The 15,547-nt window shown below is 36.8% G+C and overlaps 1 protein-coding gene and 1 long non-coding RNA gene across 2 annotated transcripts; one reads left to right on the top strand and one right to left on the bottom strand.

Annotated features, from left to right (window-relative positions):
• Window positions 1-7,709: 7,709 nt before the first annotated feature.
• Window positions 7,710-10,696, bottom strand: LOC111476458. Its single transcript, XM_023120121.1, has 3 exons — window positions 10,545-10,696; window positions 10,356-10,463; window positions 7,710-7,946 (listed from the first exon to the last, which is right to left on the bottom strand). Exons 1-3 carry the CDS (start codon window positions 10,665-10,667, stop codon window positions 7,845-7,847), a joined length of 333 nt encoding a protein of 110 aa, XP_022975889.1. The 5' UTR covers window positions 10,668-10,696; the 3' UTR covers window positions 7,710-7,844.
• Window positions 10,697-11,629: 933 nt separating this feature from the next.
• On the top strand, window positions 11,630-12,883 carry LOC111476716. Its single transcript, XR_002717159.1, has 3 exons — window positions 11,630-11,641; window positions 12,667-12,678; window positions 12,790-12,883. It is a non-coding gene; the product is annotated as an uncharacterized LOC111476716 (long non-coding RNA).
• Window positions 12,884-15,547: the final 2,664 nt, after the last annotated feature.

The raw sequence follows: 15,547 nt of genomic DNA, 5'->3' as shown, positions 1-15,547 counted from the left end.
GTTTTGTTTTTTTGTTTGAGTCTCGACATAACCCTCTTTGTTTATATATATATATATATATATATACCCATAAAATTATTACATTTTTAAGAATATTTGATAACAACCTAAAATTTCCTTTATTATTAAGAAATAAAAAAGACATTGACTTTTAAATTTAAATGTTGGCCACTTTTTAAAATTTTTAATTTAATTAATTTATTTTCTTTTTTGGCAATGCCCTACCCATTAATTTAATTATATATACAATTATTTATATTAATTTCCATGTAATAATAATGGAAATTGGAAGATAATTTCCACAACTACCGACCACCAAATCACGTGGATAATGCCGAGGGTGCATATGGGGTCCACGTAAGCTTCAAGAGGAAGTTTCGTCCACGTCAGCATTGAGAAAAGCTGACTGGGATAAATTATTAAAACGGCAATCCTCTCGATAATTTCCTCCCCTATTTCACCAACAAAATAATTAATTTTTTTTTTTAATAAAAAAATCCAAAATTTATTTTTGACTTTTTAAAATGTCACGTGGTAATCGTGTTTATGGGGCCGTTTGATTTCTGAAATCTATAGTCTAAATCTTTTAATGCTTCACATAGATGTTTGAAAACGTTTATGAACATATTTATAAATAATATATTATTCCAACCATATTCTTATTTATCTTTCGCTTACTTTATATATTAATTTAAAATTTATGTCTATTTCTAACCTCAAATATTTTATATTGTATTAGATGAACACCGATTCTTGTCGGGCGACAAACTGAAACATCTTAGTAGTTAAAGGAAAAGAAAGCAAAAGTGATTCCTGTAGTAGTGGCAAGCGAAATGGGAGCAGACTAAACCGTGAAAATGGGGTTGTGGGAGAAAATACAAGCGCCGTGCTACTAGGCGAAGCGGTGGAGTGTTACACCTTAGATGGTGAACTGAAACATCTTAGTAGTCAGAGGAAAAGAAAGTAAAAGTGATTCCTGTAGTAGCGGCAAGCGAAGAAAACGAGGTTGTGAGAGAGCAATACAAGCGTCGTGCTACTAGGCGAAGCAGTGGAGTGTTACACCTTAGATGGTGAACTGAAACATCTTAGTAGTCAGAGGAAAAGAAAGTAAAAGTGATTCCTGTAGTAGCGGCAAGCGAAGAAAACGAGGTTGTGAGAGAGCAATACAAGCGTTGTGCTACTAGGCGAAGCGATGGAGTGCTACACCCTACATGGTGAGAGTACAGTAGCCGAAAGCATTACTAGCTTATGCTCTGACCCCAATAGCATGGGGCATATGGAATCCCGTGTGAATCAACAAGGACCACCTTGCAAGGCTAAATACTCCTGGGTGAGGTGACCGATAGTTCTCACTTTGCTTTGGGCTTTCCCAAAAGGTCTCAGTGTCAATGGAGATAGTATTCTTTGATTATAAACCCATGATCATTCCCTAACTTAGCCGATGTAGGACTTTCATCAAACACCTCCCCTCGAACAAAGTACACTTCCCTTAATCGAGGCTCGACTCCTTTTTCTTTTGGAGTCTTAGTCATTTTTTACTATGCATTCGAGGCTCACATCCCCTCGAACAAAGTACACTTCCCTTGATCTTTGAGGATTCTATTGACATTGGCTAAGTTTAGAGGCATGACTCTGATATCAATGTTAGATGGACACCAATTCTCCACAATGGTATGATATTGCCCACTTTGAGTATAAGCTCTCATGGTTTTACATAGGGCTTCCCCAAAAAGCCTCAGTGCCAATGGAGATGATATTATTTGATTATAAACTCATGATCATTTCCTAAATTAGCGAACCTGAGACTTCCATCCAACAGATTGATGAATATATAAATATATAAGTTGCTCTCAATATAGAAATCTTAGAAACCTATTAAATGAGAGCATCAACGCTTCTTGAGACGTCTTTCATATATGCATTTAAAAATGCCCGAACATCTCGAGATGTTTGAATATCCTTTATTCTTACAAAAACAAATAAAGTAATACCGATGTTCATCCAAAAAAAAAAAAAAAAAAAAAAAATCTTTGATACAACATAACCCAACCTTACCTACAGACATCTTTAACAGCTGAGGACTCTTAGGACGAAGGACCAACCAACCCGGATACATAATTTCATCCTAGAAGTAATTCAAGGTTAAATTACGAGGACGAAGGAGAATAATAATTTTGAAAAGTTATATTTTTATGTTTTTTGACGTTTAATTTTTAAATAATAAATCTTTGTTATTAATATTTTTTTTATAAAAAAGAGAGTTGACTAACGAGTTATGATTTAACACGACTTCTTAGCTCGTGTGTAGTTCATCAAAGAACAAATTTATAGTACGACGATGATATAGAAATTTATCATTCGTTCATTAATGGCCTTAAAAATAAATTTATAAACTTAAATTTTATTGAATTATATTTATTAAAATCGAAAACTAATAATTGTATCCATTTTAATTTTAAATTTTCATAGTAGAATCAATTTATATTATTAGTAAATAAATTATAATTAATTTAAAATAAAATTAGTTGATTTATTTGATATAAATTTAAATTTTATGTAAACAGATGAAAAATAAAAAAAAGTCGGCCAAAGTCAACCCCGAGGAAATCGATCATTTTGGTTCTTCTTGCCTAACTAGGGGTCGGACTATTGGTAATAACAGTCAACCTTCATCCAAAATCTAATCGCCTCGCGACCCGACAACCATACATAGCCCAACATCCCAACCCACGTCAGTGAGACTGACCTGAAACCTCGACCTCGACCTGAATCGCGACCCGCGTGCATGTCAACTTCTACCACCGACACGTCTCTTAATCTCAACTGTCGTCTCACTCAGCTCCAAGAACCTAAGGCAATTAAGATTGGTAAGAGCCATGTTCCTTAGTTTCAAATTAAATTTAGTTGCAAACTTAGACTTTACTAAGGTTATTGAGCAAATATTCAAACAGGTGAAGCCTGGCATAAGGAAGGGCGAAGACAAGATAAGTTAGAAAGAGAACGTTCGCTAAGGTAATCCAAGTAACTGAACTTACTATCGACATGATTTGAAGTTTGTATTATGTATGATGAAACATACCCAATGGCTTTATATGTGTTATATGCTTGATATGTGTGACATGTTTACGATATGATATGACTATGAGATGACATGTTTGATGATATGATACATGTTATGACATGAAATGTTTTGTGATATGATACGTGGGATGATATAGTAAGTGCATGACATAATATAATACGATGTATGACATGAATGATACACAGCAAAATATTTTGACATGATACACAATATCGAGATATGTTTTAAAGGTTATGTTATAAAATGATATTAAATGAAGGAAAAAATGGAAAGAATTGCCTTAAATGATTTAATTAATGTAAAAAATGTTGGTATACTTTTTTCTTATGATGAGTACGAACACGTATGTTATGAAAAGGAAAATGATTGTCATGTTTAACATGACGCTACGACGCTCGCTACTCCTTCCGAGTGTCTAGACTGGTGGGTTCATATTCGCATGTATAGACCTTGGTAGAATAGTAAATACACATCTAATGACCCGCTTAGGATAGTCAGCTAAGGGAATACAACTTTAGAATGATAGGTCTCATTCACATTGCATGTCTTTGCATTTCCTAACCCTAATAGTGGGGTCATTTATTAAATGAAGGTTTAAGGTTCTTGAGAGAGAGTTAGAGAGAAAGTCGAAATACGCTCCAAACGACAATTTAGAGTAAGAATTTCACCGAGTTTCCTTCACAAAAATTGCTCGTTAGCGGTGAGAGAACCATTATAGATGTTTGATTTGTTCACATTCATCACAAACCAAGGAAAAATGGAAGATAAGCATTTCGAGTTCTTGATTATGCTTCGTGAAAAAACTAAGATAATTCGAGTTGGGTAGAGAAAGTTATAAAAATTCAAATAAAATTTTATGTGTATGGTATTTTTATTAATTTAGTGTGCTAATTAAAACTAAAATAAAAAATTAAAAGATTATTGATTTAAAAAAACGAGCATTAAATAAGTACAACTAAGAATTACTGTTAATATCAGGATGGTACTTTGAGTAATCTTAAAACGAGCACACAATGTTCAAAAGTGAATTAACTCGACTTATATAAATTATGTTTCTTCCCGCATACGATCGGACTATCAAGTTTGAATTTCTCATCTAACTCGAACTTTAAGAAAATGAACACGTTTTTGTGTGGGTCGATTTACAACTACTCAATTATTATTTATGTTTGACATTTAGTCGACAATTATTTATTAGATGTACTAGTATTAATAAATGCGTATTTAGTGCAATCACGACTTAAGTAAAAATTGAAGTTAAAATGAAGAACAGTGAAATATAAAAGACCCAAAATACAATGACGATCTTACGCTCCGAGACAACTCCTTATGTGGCCACACAACTATCGAACACTCTACCATATCGACTGGTAGCCTGTAAATGCTTGAAAAAATTAGTACAAAAATACTCAATAAACAACCTAACTGTAGTTTCTCATCACATCCTTATCTACAACTATATGTGTTTCCAGGAAGGTCTCGAAGATTCGAGCAGTTCTGTTATGTGTCGACTTTATCAAGGTCTGAAAACTATTTATCGGGTTCTAGCGCCATAGATTTTCTGGACAACGAATCTAGTCTCAGAGTGAACAAACTTCAGTGAATGATCGGTATCCTAAGTTGAGGTGTAAACTCATCAAATACGTTAGGATAGTACATCTAGATGATTTGAGTATCATATATGGAAGGTTACCTAGCAACTCTTTTACAAGGCGTACAAACTTTGAATCTGTGGAGCAACCCCCCATATGCTAGCCAACTACTAATATCTAGCCGTGTGGTTTTATTCTCTTTCTCAATACGTACTTACGACGAGATGACCCTATTCTTCCACACTTACTAGGGGCACTCATCATCAGCCAACTTAATTAGTCCCAAGTCACCTCTCAGAACCGATTTACGGAATTGTGGTCTCAGCCTCTGTCCCATTCCTACACTCAATATGAGTAATCACCCTAAACCATCTACCCGTGTAATCTCAAGTCTTTTCCAAGACCTATTTTTGGAATTGCAACCTCTAGCTTGACCCTTCTCTACACTCAATAGAAGTCCTCGTCTCAAGTTAACTATTAGTGTAGTCCCAAGTCCCTCTTCAAGACGGGTTTATATAATTGCAACCTCAGCCTTGACTCAACCCTACACTCAATAGTAATTCAAGTGGCTTCAAGGTTCTAATAATACCATATGCATTGTTATTAAGCCTCTTAAGCTTTCTTAATCATTCAAAGATGTCATGGAGGTTTACTAGGTTCTTAGGGGAATCTAGGCGGTTTAGTCTTCATCTCATGTTTGATGCTCGGGGTTAGTTTCTTAAGGCTAATCCAATCTCTAAGTGCACTCAGGTCTAGACCTTTGATTGTCGGTCTACTGGAAATATGCTAATCTAACATCTTTAGCTCTAGTGCCTTATATTAACTTGGTTCATTCATGCATGTTTTGTCAGGTATTCCTATCATCACATTAAATACATAAAACATAACCTAAACATTCCTACAAACTCAATCAGGAGATAACTTCCATCATCAACTAGAGCATAGATCACAACATCTCATCCTTCTTTCTAACGTAGCGGAAAACATTAAAATAGCATGCAACTTAAATTCTTATCATATGGAATTTCGTTAATTGTCCATAACATGCATAACATTCTCATCGAAATTGCCCCTTTAGATTCATAATCATACAAATTCTAACCACGTAAGGCAAGATATGATATCCCACATTGGTTGGGGAGGAGAACGAAACACCCTTTATCAGGGTGTGAAAACCTTTCCCTAGCAAACGCGCTTAAAAGCCTTGAGGGGAAGCCTGAAAGGGAAAGCTTAAAGAGGTCTATATCTACTACCGGTGGGCTTGGGCCATTACACAAGATATGCTCGCATGCTAGTACATCCTAGCGATCCTTAGAAGTATAACTTGAGAAAGTTTTGAATGGTGGCTTACATGGATGTGTGCCTTCTCAGATCAGGTCTGAATCGTCCAACCGCATGTCGTCTTCTACCTCGCGCCAATCTCTTAGATCTTAGGATTAGATGTTCTAATCAGGAAAACAGAAACCAAAAACTCGAAACTCTTACCTCTCAATCATCCTTGTTTCTTGATAGATATAATCGATATGGATACCCCTATTGAATGTCCTCAATCTTAGATTACTTTAATTTTTTAATTAGGAAGGTGGGCAGAAATAACCATAATACCCCATGATTGATTTTGGCCACTTTTTCCGATTTTTTACTGTTTTCTTTCACATATATATATATATATATATATTTTTTTTTTGAGTTACTCAAATTCTACTTTTTGGATCCTCGATAAAATTTTAGAAGTTTGAACTTAAAAAGAAAAATCGAGTATTTTGTGAGATACCACATCGGTTGGGGAGGAGAACGAAACACCCTTTATAAGGGTGTGGAAATCTCTCCCTAGCATACGTGTTTTAACATCATTGAGGGTAAGTCCGAAAGAGAAAGTCCAAAGAGGACAATATGTGCTAGCAGTGGGCTTGAGCCATTACAAATGGTAACAAAGCCAGACACCAAGTAATATCCCAGCGAGGAGGCTGTTCCCCGAAGGGGTAGACATGAGGCGGTGTGCCAGCAAGGACGCTCGGCCTTGAAGGGGGGTGGATTGTGAGATCCCATAGTTGGGGAGGAGAACGAAACGCGCTTTAAAAACCTTGAGGTAAGCCCGATGTGGGATCTCATAATATCTGCTGGAAGTGGGTTGATAGCAGTGGAAACCTCTCCCTAGCAGATGCGTTTTAAAAACTTTGAGGTAAGCTCGATGTGATATCTCACAATTCTGCTCGCCGTGGGCTGGTAGCAGTGGAAACCTCTCCCTAGTAGACGCATTTTAAAAACTTTGAGATAAGCCTGATGTGGGGTCTCACAATATATGCTAGCGGTCACTTTAAAAACCTTGAGGTAAGCCTAATGTGGGATCTCATAATATTTGCTAGAAGTGGGTTGATAGCAGTGGAAACCTCTCCCTTGCATATACGTTTTAAAAACTTTGAGGTAAGCTCGATGTGAGATCTCACAATTCTGCTAATGGTGAGGTGATAGCAGTGAAAACCTCTCCCTAGCAGACGCATTTTAAAAACTTTGAGGTAAGCCCGATGTGGGATCTCACAATATCTGCTAGCGGTGGGTTGATAGCAGTAGAAACCTCTCCTTAGCAGTCACGTTTTAAAAACTTTAAGGTAAGCCCGATGTGGGATCTCACAGTATCTGCTAGCGACATGCTGATAGCAATAGAAACCTCTTCCCAGCAGACGCATTTTAAAAACCTTGAGGTAATCACAATGTGAGATCTCTCAATATCTGATAGCGATGGGCTGATAGCAGTGGAAACCTCTCCCGAGCATATGCATTTTAAAAACCTTAAGGTAAGCCCGATGTGGGATATCACAATATCTGCTAGCAGTGAGCTGATAGAAATGGAAACCTCTCCCTAGCAAACACGTTTTAAAAACTTTGAGGTAAGCCCGATGTGGGATCTCACAATATGTGCTACACAGCAATAGGCCTAGACCGTTACATATTTAATTCTGGTCATAGAATGAATCTTACACGTCAACGGGTATAAATTTCTCACATTCCATATAGAACAAATGTTAGAGCTCATAAATTACAACTTATTTCATTAATTTCTTCAACAAACCACATTTTTAGTAACTTTAGAAGTAAATAAAGTACCTTATTTTATGATATTTGGAATTTGCATAACATTTTACAGAGAATTTGAACAAAATTTAAGGCAACTAAGAAAGTTGGTGCTGCTCGTTGTCTTGCTTGTGGAACTTCCAAACTGAAGCCATTATCCCATATGAAGTCCAATACTTAGGATCCTCACTTCTTTGTTCCTGCCATCAAACAAACTTTAAGATATTAATTTTTCGACTAATTGTAAACAAAACCCAATGAAAATGAACACAACAAGCCTTTCTTTTTCATCTCTATCCTATGTTTAGATCTAAGGTCTTTTCGGAATATCACTTCAATGATAAATTATTTGGTGGCACTATATTCAAAAGCGATTCCATGAATTATAAAAGAGTCATATATTTGAAAGACTTTCCGTTCAAATCACTCCATAAGTTATACTGAATTCGGAAGTAGAAGTTTAGCAATATTGCATTCTTGGTTGAAGTCTTTTCAATACACACTCATTCTATTCTTATGACCTCTCAAGACTTATCATAGGTGATGAACATACGATTAAGGACCGTTTATATGGACAGTTTATGTGAAAAGAATTGGACAGTTTATGTGGAAAGAACTAACTAATTTATAGGAAAAATCTTCAAAGAAAAAAAGAGAGAGAACTCATGATATCACACGACATATTAGGTCACAAAAGATATAGAGAAACTTGAATTAGGATATCACACGACATATTAGGTCATAAAAGATACAGAGAAACTCGAATCAAGATATCACATGACATATTAGGGTCACAAAAGATCCAGAGAAACTTGAATCATGATATTACATAACATAGGTCACAAAAGAAACAGAGAAACTCAAATCATGATACACACAACATATTAGGTCATAAAAGATATAGAGAAACTCGAATCATGAAATCAAACGAGATATTAGGTCACAAAAGATACATAGAAGCTTGAATCATGATATCACACGACATATTAGGTCACGAAAGATGTAGAGAAACTCGAATCATGATATCACATGACATATTAGGTCACAAAAGATCTAGAGAAACTTGAATCATGATATTACACAACATAGGTCACAAAAGATACAGAGAAACTCAAATCATGATATCATAGACATATTATGTCAAAAAAGATACAGAGAAACTCAAATCTAGATATCACACGACATATTAGGTCACAAAAAATATAGAGAAACTCGAATCATGATACCACACGACATATTAGGTCACAAAAGATACAGAGAAACTCGAATCATGATATTACACAATATAGGTCACAAAAGATACAGAGAGACTCGAATCATGATACACACGACATATTAGGTCACAAAAGATATAGAGAAACTCGAATCATGATATCACACGACATATTAGGTCATAAAAATATAGAGAAACTCGAATCATGATACCACATGAGATATTAAGTCACAAAAGATATAGAGAAACTCGAATCATGATATCACACGACATATTAGGTCACGATAGAGAAACTCGAATCATGATATCAAACGAGTTATTAGGTCACAAAAGATACATAGAAGCTCGAATCATGATATCACACAACATATTAAGTCACAAAAGATGTAGAGAAACTCGAATCAGGATATCACATGACATATTAGGTCACAAAAGATCTAAAGAAACTTGAATCATGATATTACACAACATAGGTCACAAAAGATACAGAGAAACTCGAATCATGATACACACAACATAATAGGTCTCAAAAGATAGAGAAAAACTCGAACCATGATATCAAACGAGATATTAGGTCACAAAAGATACGTAGAAACTCAAATCAGGATATCACACGACATATTAGGTCACAAAAGATGCAGAGAAACTCGATTCATGATATCACACAACATAGGTCACAAAAGATACAGAGAAACTCAAATTATGATATCACACGACATATTATTTCTAAAAGATCTAGAGCAACTTGAATCAAAATATCACATGACATATCGGGTAACAAAAGATATAGAGAAACTCGAATCATGATACCACACGAGATATTATGTCACAAGAGATACAGAGAAACTCGAACATGACATATTAGGTCACAAAAGATATAGAGAAACTCGAATCATGATATCAAACGAGATATTAGGTCACAAAAGATACATAGAAGCTTGAATCATGATATCACACGACATATTATGTCACAAAAGATGTAGAGAAACTCGAATCATGATATCATACAACATATTAAGTCACAAACGATACAGAGAAACTCGAATCAAGATATCCCACGACATATTAGCTCACAAAAGATACAGAGAAATTCAGCTCATAAGATCCCAAAACATATCATGCAAAAAAAATTGCAAGAAAACTCAACACATGATATTACACAACGTATTATGACATAAAAGATGCAGAAACACTCAATTCATGATATCACACGATATATTAGGTTACATAAGATATAAGGAAATCTCGAAGACACCAACTGTTCCATACAAATTCTCAAAACTACATTCATAAACTCTCCAATAAAATCGAAAACTTACCCATCAAAACGTCTCAAACTCGTTCTCAAACCTAAAAAATTGCAAAACATTAAAAACGACGAACAGTAAAATCTTACATTTCGCCTAGGGTTACACCTTGGAATTTTGAGAATCTTGAATTCATTTGGTCGATGTTGAAGATAATCTTTGAGCTTCTCATCATTCATGGAATCCACCATTTTTATCTTCAAATCACAAAGCTTTGTATTCAATGAAAAAGACACATCAAAATCAAATGGAATAGAGAAGAGAATGAAAAATGATACCCAATTCGTAAGTTGATCCAAGTCTTTATGGAGTTGAATTTCTTCTTTATCTATCAGTTCTTTCTTCTCCTCCCATGGAATAAAGTTGGTGTTCTTCAGCTTCTTCCTTATCCTCTTCTCCATCTCTAAAACTCCACTTTTCTCTTCTTTCTTCATCTCATTTTACACTAAAAAAATTGGAATTGAAACTGAAATTTTAAAGTAAGTAAATAATGCATATAAAATGGAGCTTCACACACTTGTAATCATGATATTCACAATGTATACGTTAAAGTTTGTTCTCTTTAATTTGGATCCATTCTTCTTGTTAAAGATATTCAAATCTGTTTTCACTCTTTGTCGTTTTCACTCTTTGTCGTTTTGTTCGATGATGATAATCTTGTTGGGATATGGAGCCTGATGTCTATTGGTAAAAGATCGAGTAGAAATATATATGGTAGATATTTTGTAAAGATCCGGTTTCTTCGATGATGATAATCTTGTTGGGATATGGACCCTAATGTAGTAAAATATCTGGTAGAAATATATATGGTAGATATTTCGTAAAGATCCAGTTTCTTCATGATAATAATCTCGTTGGGATATGGAGCCTGATGTCTATTGGTAAAAGGAAATATATATGGTAGATATTTCGTAAAGATCTAGTAGGAGATATATATGGTAAATATTTCGTAAATATTTGGTAGAAATATATTTTGTACAATATATCGAGTAGGTTAAATATTTAGTAAACGTAAACCATATATATACCCGATAGGTAGTGCTTTCAAAATGTACTTTTTTTCCATTCTCTATATTCTTTGTTGTTGTACATAACTAAATGTGATTTCAAACTGGTTTTTGTGTTCATCTTGACGAGTATGAGTTTAATAAAACTTTTAGCCAATATTTCTCATTGAATTTGTTCTCCCATGGTTTTGTGTTCATGTGTATGAGTGAGTTCAATAAAACTTGCCAATATTCTTCCTTGAATTTTCTCTCTCTTGGTCTTTGTGTTCATCTTGATTGAGTGTGTGCGTTGGTGAGCGATCCTAACAAATCTCTTTCAATTTCGAGGTATAAAAAAAGTTAGAACATAAAATTCTTATAAATATCGGGTTTCCTTGCGTAATAAAAGCTCTTTTTAGTATCGAAAAAAATTGGGTTAATTCGAATGGGACGAACCTGGTTGCTAAGCCTTTGTCGTAAAGGAAAAGCGGGGTTGATCCCGTCTAGAATCATTTGTTGGTTTTATTGATGTTTTGGTAAGGAAAAAGAAAAAGAATGTGAAATTTGACAGAATTTTGAACATTTCTATGCTAATTAAGAACTTGGCATTTTTTGAAAATTTTGGTATAATTGTGATGATTAAGTTACCACAATTGGAAATGAGTAATCTACCTTACTATCTTTTACTTCATACCAATGAATTATTAATGGCGTGACTTTGCCTACCTCCCTAATTAATGTGACATATATATACATCGTAAAACATGTGAGATGAGAAATTCAAACGTTACAAATTTTAGTCAAGAGTCTAAGTTGTAGTTAGCTGAGCTATATGCAGATTGGCTGATTTCAATTATTTCTTGCAAGCTACTTTTAGAGTTAAATTATGTGAGATTCTACATATATTGGAAAGGAGAACAAAATATTTCTTATAAGGGTGTGAAAATCTCTCCCGAACAGATGCGTTTTAAAATTGTGAGGCTGTTGCAATACGTAACGGGCCAAAGCGGACAATATCTTCTAGCGGTGAGTTTGGGCTGTTACAAATGGTATCAAAGCTAGACATCGAACAGTGTGCCAACAAAGACGCTAGCCCCCAAGAGGGATGGATTGTACACTGGCCTCCAACGAGGTGGATTGTAAGATCTAAACATTCCTTAGCGGAAAATATGTTATTGAAGGTTAGCTGTTGGGTTTGGGTTTTTACAAATTATGTATCAAAACCAGACACTGGGCAGTGTGTCAGCGAGTATGCTAGGTGCCATAATCGCGGATTCTAGGTAGCAGATTTGGCGATTGTGCGGCACCCACTCTCAGCACTGAGTGGGTTAAGCTTACTTCGAATTACGTTGCCAGCGGTCAGGCAACGTGAATACAAATCTCGGTCCCGAGTTCAAGAGAAGATTTTAGAAAGGGAGGGAGAGAGGTTTTAGAAAAAGAGTTTTGAAAGCAAGAGAGAGAGAGATTGATGTTATATGGGAACCTAAACAAAAAGACAACAACAACAGCTTACTACATATAACTTCCCGGGTGTGAGAAGTTGACAACTAGTCGTATCCCCCTATAGTACATTTTGAGACATTTCATGTCTACCAGGCGTAGCCATGACATCGCTAAAACGTCATACTCTTAAAGGAAATAAGAAAGAAATAATACAACATCAAAGCAGTAAAAGAAAGTAATAAAGAAAGCAATAAAATAGTAGAAGGCAAAGGTTTCGGCGTGTCACGTGCATGCGGCCATGGGCGACATGCCTTGGACAAGCATGACCATGACATCCTCTCCAACTTAATTGGTTGATGTCCCTGTCAACCGTCTCATTTCTTCGAATTCTGCAATTTGAGGTGCAGCTGTCTTTAGGTCGTCGGCACATTCCCAGCTGATTTCTTCTTCTGGAAGTTCTTTCCACTTGACTAAAAATTCCTGTAAGTTATGCCTAGGTTTGCCAATGTGATGGGTTCGCTCGGCCAAGATCTTTTCTACTTCCTTCTTACTCGAGTCCTTCATCGTTACTGATGATAGTGTCACTTGGTTGCGTTGCTGGTCGTCGTCGTCTGGATGGTATGACCTAGGGTTGCTTACATGGATGACAGGGTGAATTTTCATCCATGTAGGTAGTTGGAGACGGTATGAAGTCCTTCCGACTTTCTCGATGACCTCAATTGGTCCCTCATATTTTCGCACTAGTCGCTGGTCCTGATTCTCACGGAATCTAAATTGTTCTAATCTCAGCTTGAATATTGGTCACCAGCTTGGAACTCTAATGCTCTTCGTTTGCGGTCTGCCCACTTCTTCATTCTTCTGGAGGCTTTCTCTCAGTACGCTCGTGCTATTTCAGAGGTATGCTTCCACTCTTTGGTGAAGTTGTATGCTTGAGGGCTTCTCTCGGCATAAGGGTGGTCAATGACATGGGACATGAGTGGCTATCTGCCGCATACTATTTCAAAAGGGGTTTTCCCTGTCAACGAGCTTTGTTGGCAATTGAAGCTAAACTGAGCAACATCGAGCATCTGAACCCAATTCTTCTGTCGCGCATCGATAAAATGACGTAAGAACTCCTCAAACATACTATTGAACCTTTTTATTTGTCCGTCAGTTGTGGGGTGATAACTTGAAGAGACGTTTAGGCTTGACCACAATAGCTTGAACAATCCAGTCCAGAAGGACCCTGTGAATCTCGGATCGCGATTGTTGACAATGCTGGTGAGAATGCTCCATAACTTGACTACATGTCGGAAAAATTATTGTGCGGTCACTTCGGCCGAGCATGACTTGCGGGTTGGGATAAATGTGGCATATTTAGAGAATCTGTCGATGATGACCAAGATTGACTCCATTTCTCCTACCTTGGGGAGGTGTGTGATGAAATCCAAAGAAACACTTTCCCATGGTCGAGACTAGTCCCGCAATTTTGTTTTGCTCAACCTTGTCTTATTGGCAGATAAGATAGATCTTTGTGAATTGTATCGCATTGTCGTGGAGATTCGACCAATAGTACCCCCTTTTTAGAAGGGCATAGGTTCTTTGCCACCTGTTGTGGCCCACCCATGGTGTGTCGTGGCATTCTTTAGTAGGAGTCTTCTCAATTTCCCCGAACGGGGGACGTAAAGACGATTTCCTTTGGTAAAGAGTAAATTGTCTTTGACCCAAAATTGGTGAGTCTTCTCCTCTTTGGCTAGCTGCATGATGGCCTGAGCAGCCGGGTCTTTGGCTAGGTGTTCATCAATACTTTCCCGTATCGTTCCGCTCAACTTACTTGCATGTAGGTGGGCCAACATGCACAGGGTTGCATGTTCGCTTTTTCGACTTAAGGCGTCTGCAACTTGGTTTTCTTTACCTGGCCTGTGTTTGAACTAAAAGTCAAATTCGGCCACGCATTCTTGCCAACGTGCTTGCTTCGACGATAACTTGGGTTGATCAAAGAAGTGACATATAGAGCTGTTGTCTGTCTTGACTACAAACTTGGTTCCGAGGAGGTACTGTCTCCAAGATCGTAAACAATGGACCCCTGCTAGCATTTCTTTCTCGAACGGTGCGTACCTTCTTTCTGCATCGTTTAGCTTCCGATTCTCGTATACAATGGGGTCAGTAAGACGCCCCCTAGGGCAAAGTCTGATGCATCCATCTCAACTTCGAAAGGTTTCTTCACATCGGCAATCCCAAAAACTGGCCCTTCCATCATGGCATTCTTAAGGTTCTCAAAGGCTTCTTGGCACTGTGAAGTCCAACTCCAATTGTTTCCCTTCTTTAGTAATTTGGTCAAGGGTTCTGCGTGCTTCGAAAATCCTTCAATGAATCACCGATAGTAATTTGCCAACCCAAGAAAAGAGCGCACTTCTGTCACTGAGAAGGGGGTCTTCCACTCCTTGATGGCCTTGACTTTCTCCTCTTCCATGTCTACCTTGCTTGCTTCTATTACGTGTCCAAGGAAGTTGATTCGCTGTTGTGCAAACGTTCATTTTTCCCTCCTCACATATAATTGGTGTTCTCTAAGCTTTTCGAAAACTAACTGTTGGTGGTGTTCATGCTTTTCCATGGTGGAGCTATAGACCACTATGTCGTCCAAATAGACTACCACGAACTTATTGAGATACTCGTGGAAGACTTGGTTCATTAAGGTGCAGAATGTGGTAGGGGCATTAGTCAACCCAAAAGGCATGACTAGGAATTCACAGGCCTCATATCTAGTGATGCAAGTCGTTTTGGGCACATCTCCCTCAGCAATCCTAACTTGATAATATCCCGACCTTAGGTCGAGTTTCGAGAAATACTTTGCGCCATGTTGTCGATCGAAC

This window comes from Cucurbita maxima, unplaced genomic scaffold (assembly GCF_002738345.1).
Source record: "Cucurbita maxima cultivar Rimu unplaced genomic scaffold, Cmax_1.0 Cma_Scf00003, whole genome shotgun sequence".
NCBI lineage: Eukaryota > Viridiplantae > Streptophyta > Magnoliopsida > Cucurbitales > Cucurbitaceae > Cucurbita > Cucurbita maxima.
Note: the sequence above shows the minus strand (reverse complement) of the source record. Positions and strands in the feature narration are given on the sequence as shown.

Excerpts from the sequence above, each read along its gene's own strand:
- LOC111476458 (XM_023120121.1), bottom strand. The coding sequence starts at position 10,667 with ATGGAGAAGAGGATAAGGAAGAAGCTGAAGAACACCAACTTTATTCCA. Across the intron at positions 10,464-10,544 it reads TGGATCAACTTACGAATTGG|ATAAAAATGGTGGATTCCAT; the intron begins GTATCATTTTTC and ends TGTGATTTGAAG. Across the intron at positions 7,947-10,355 it reads GGTGTAACCCTAGGCGAAAT|GAACAAAGAAGTGAGGATCC; the intron begins GTAAGATTTTAC and ends GTTTGATGGCAG.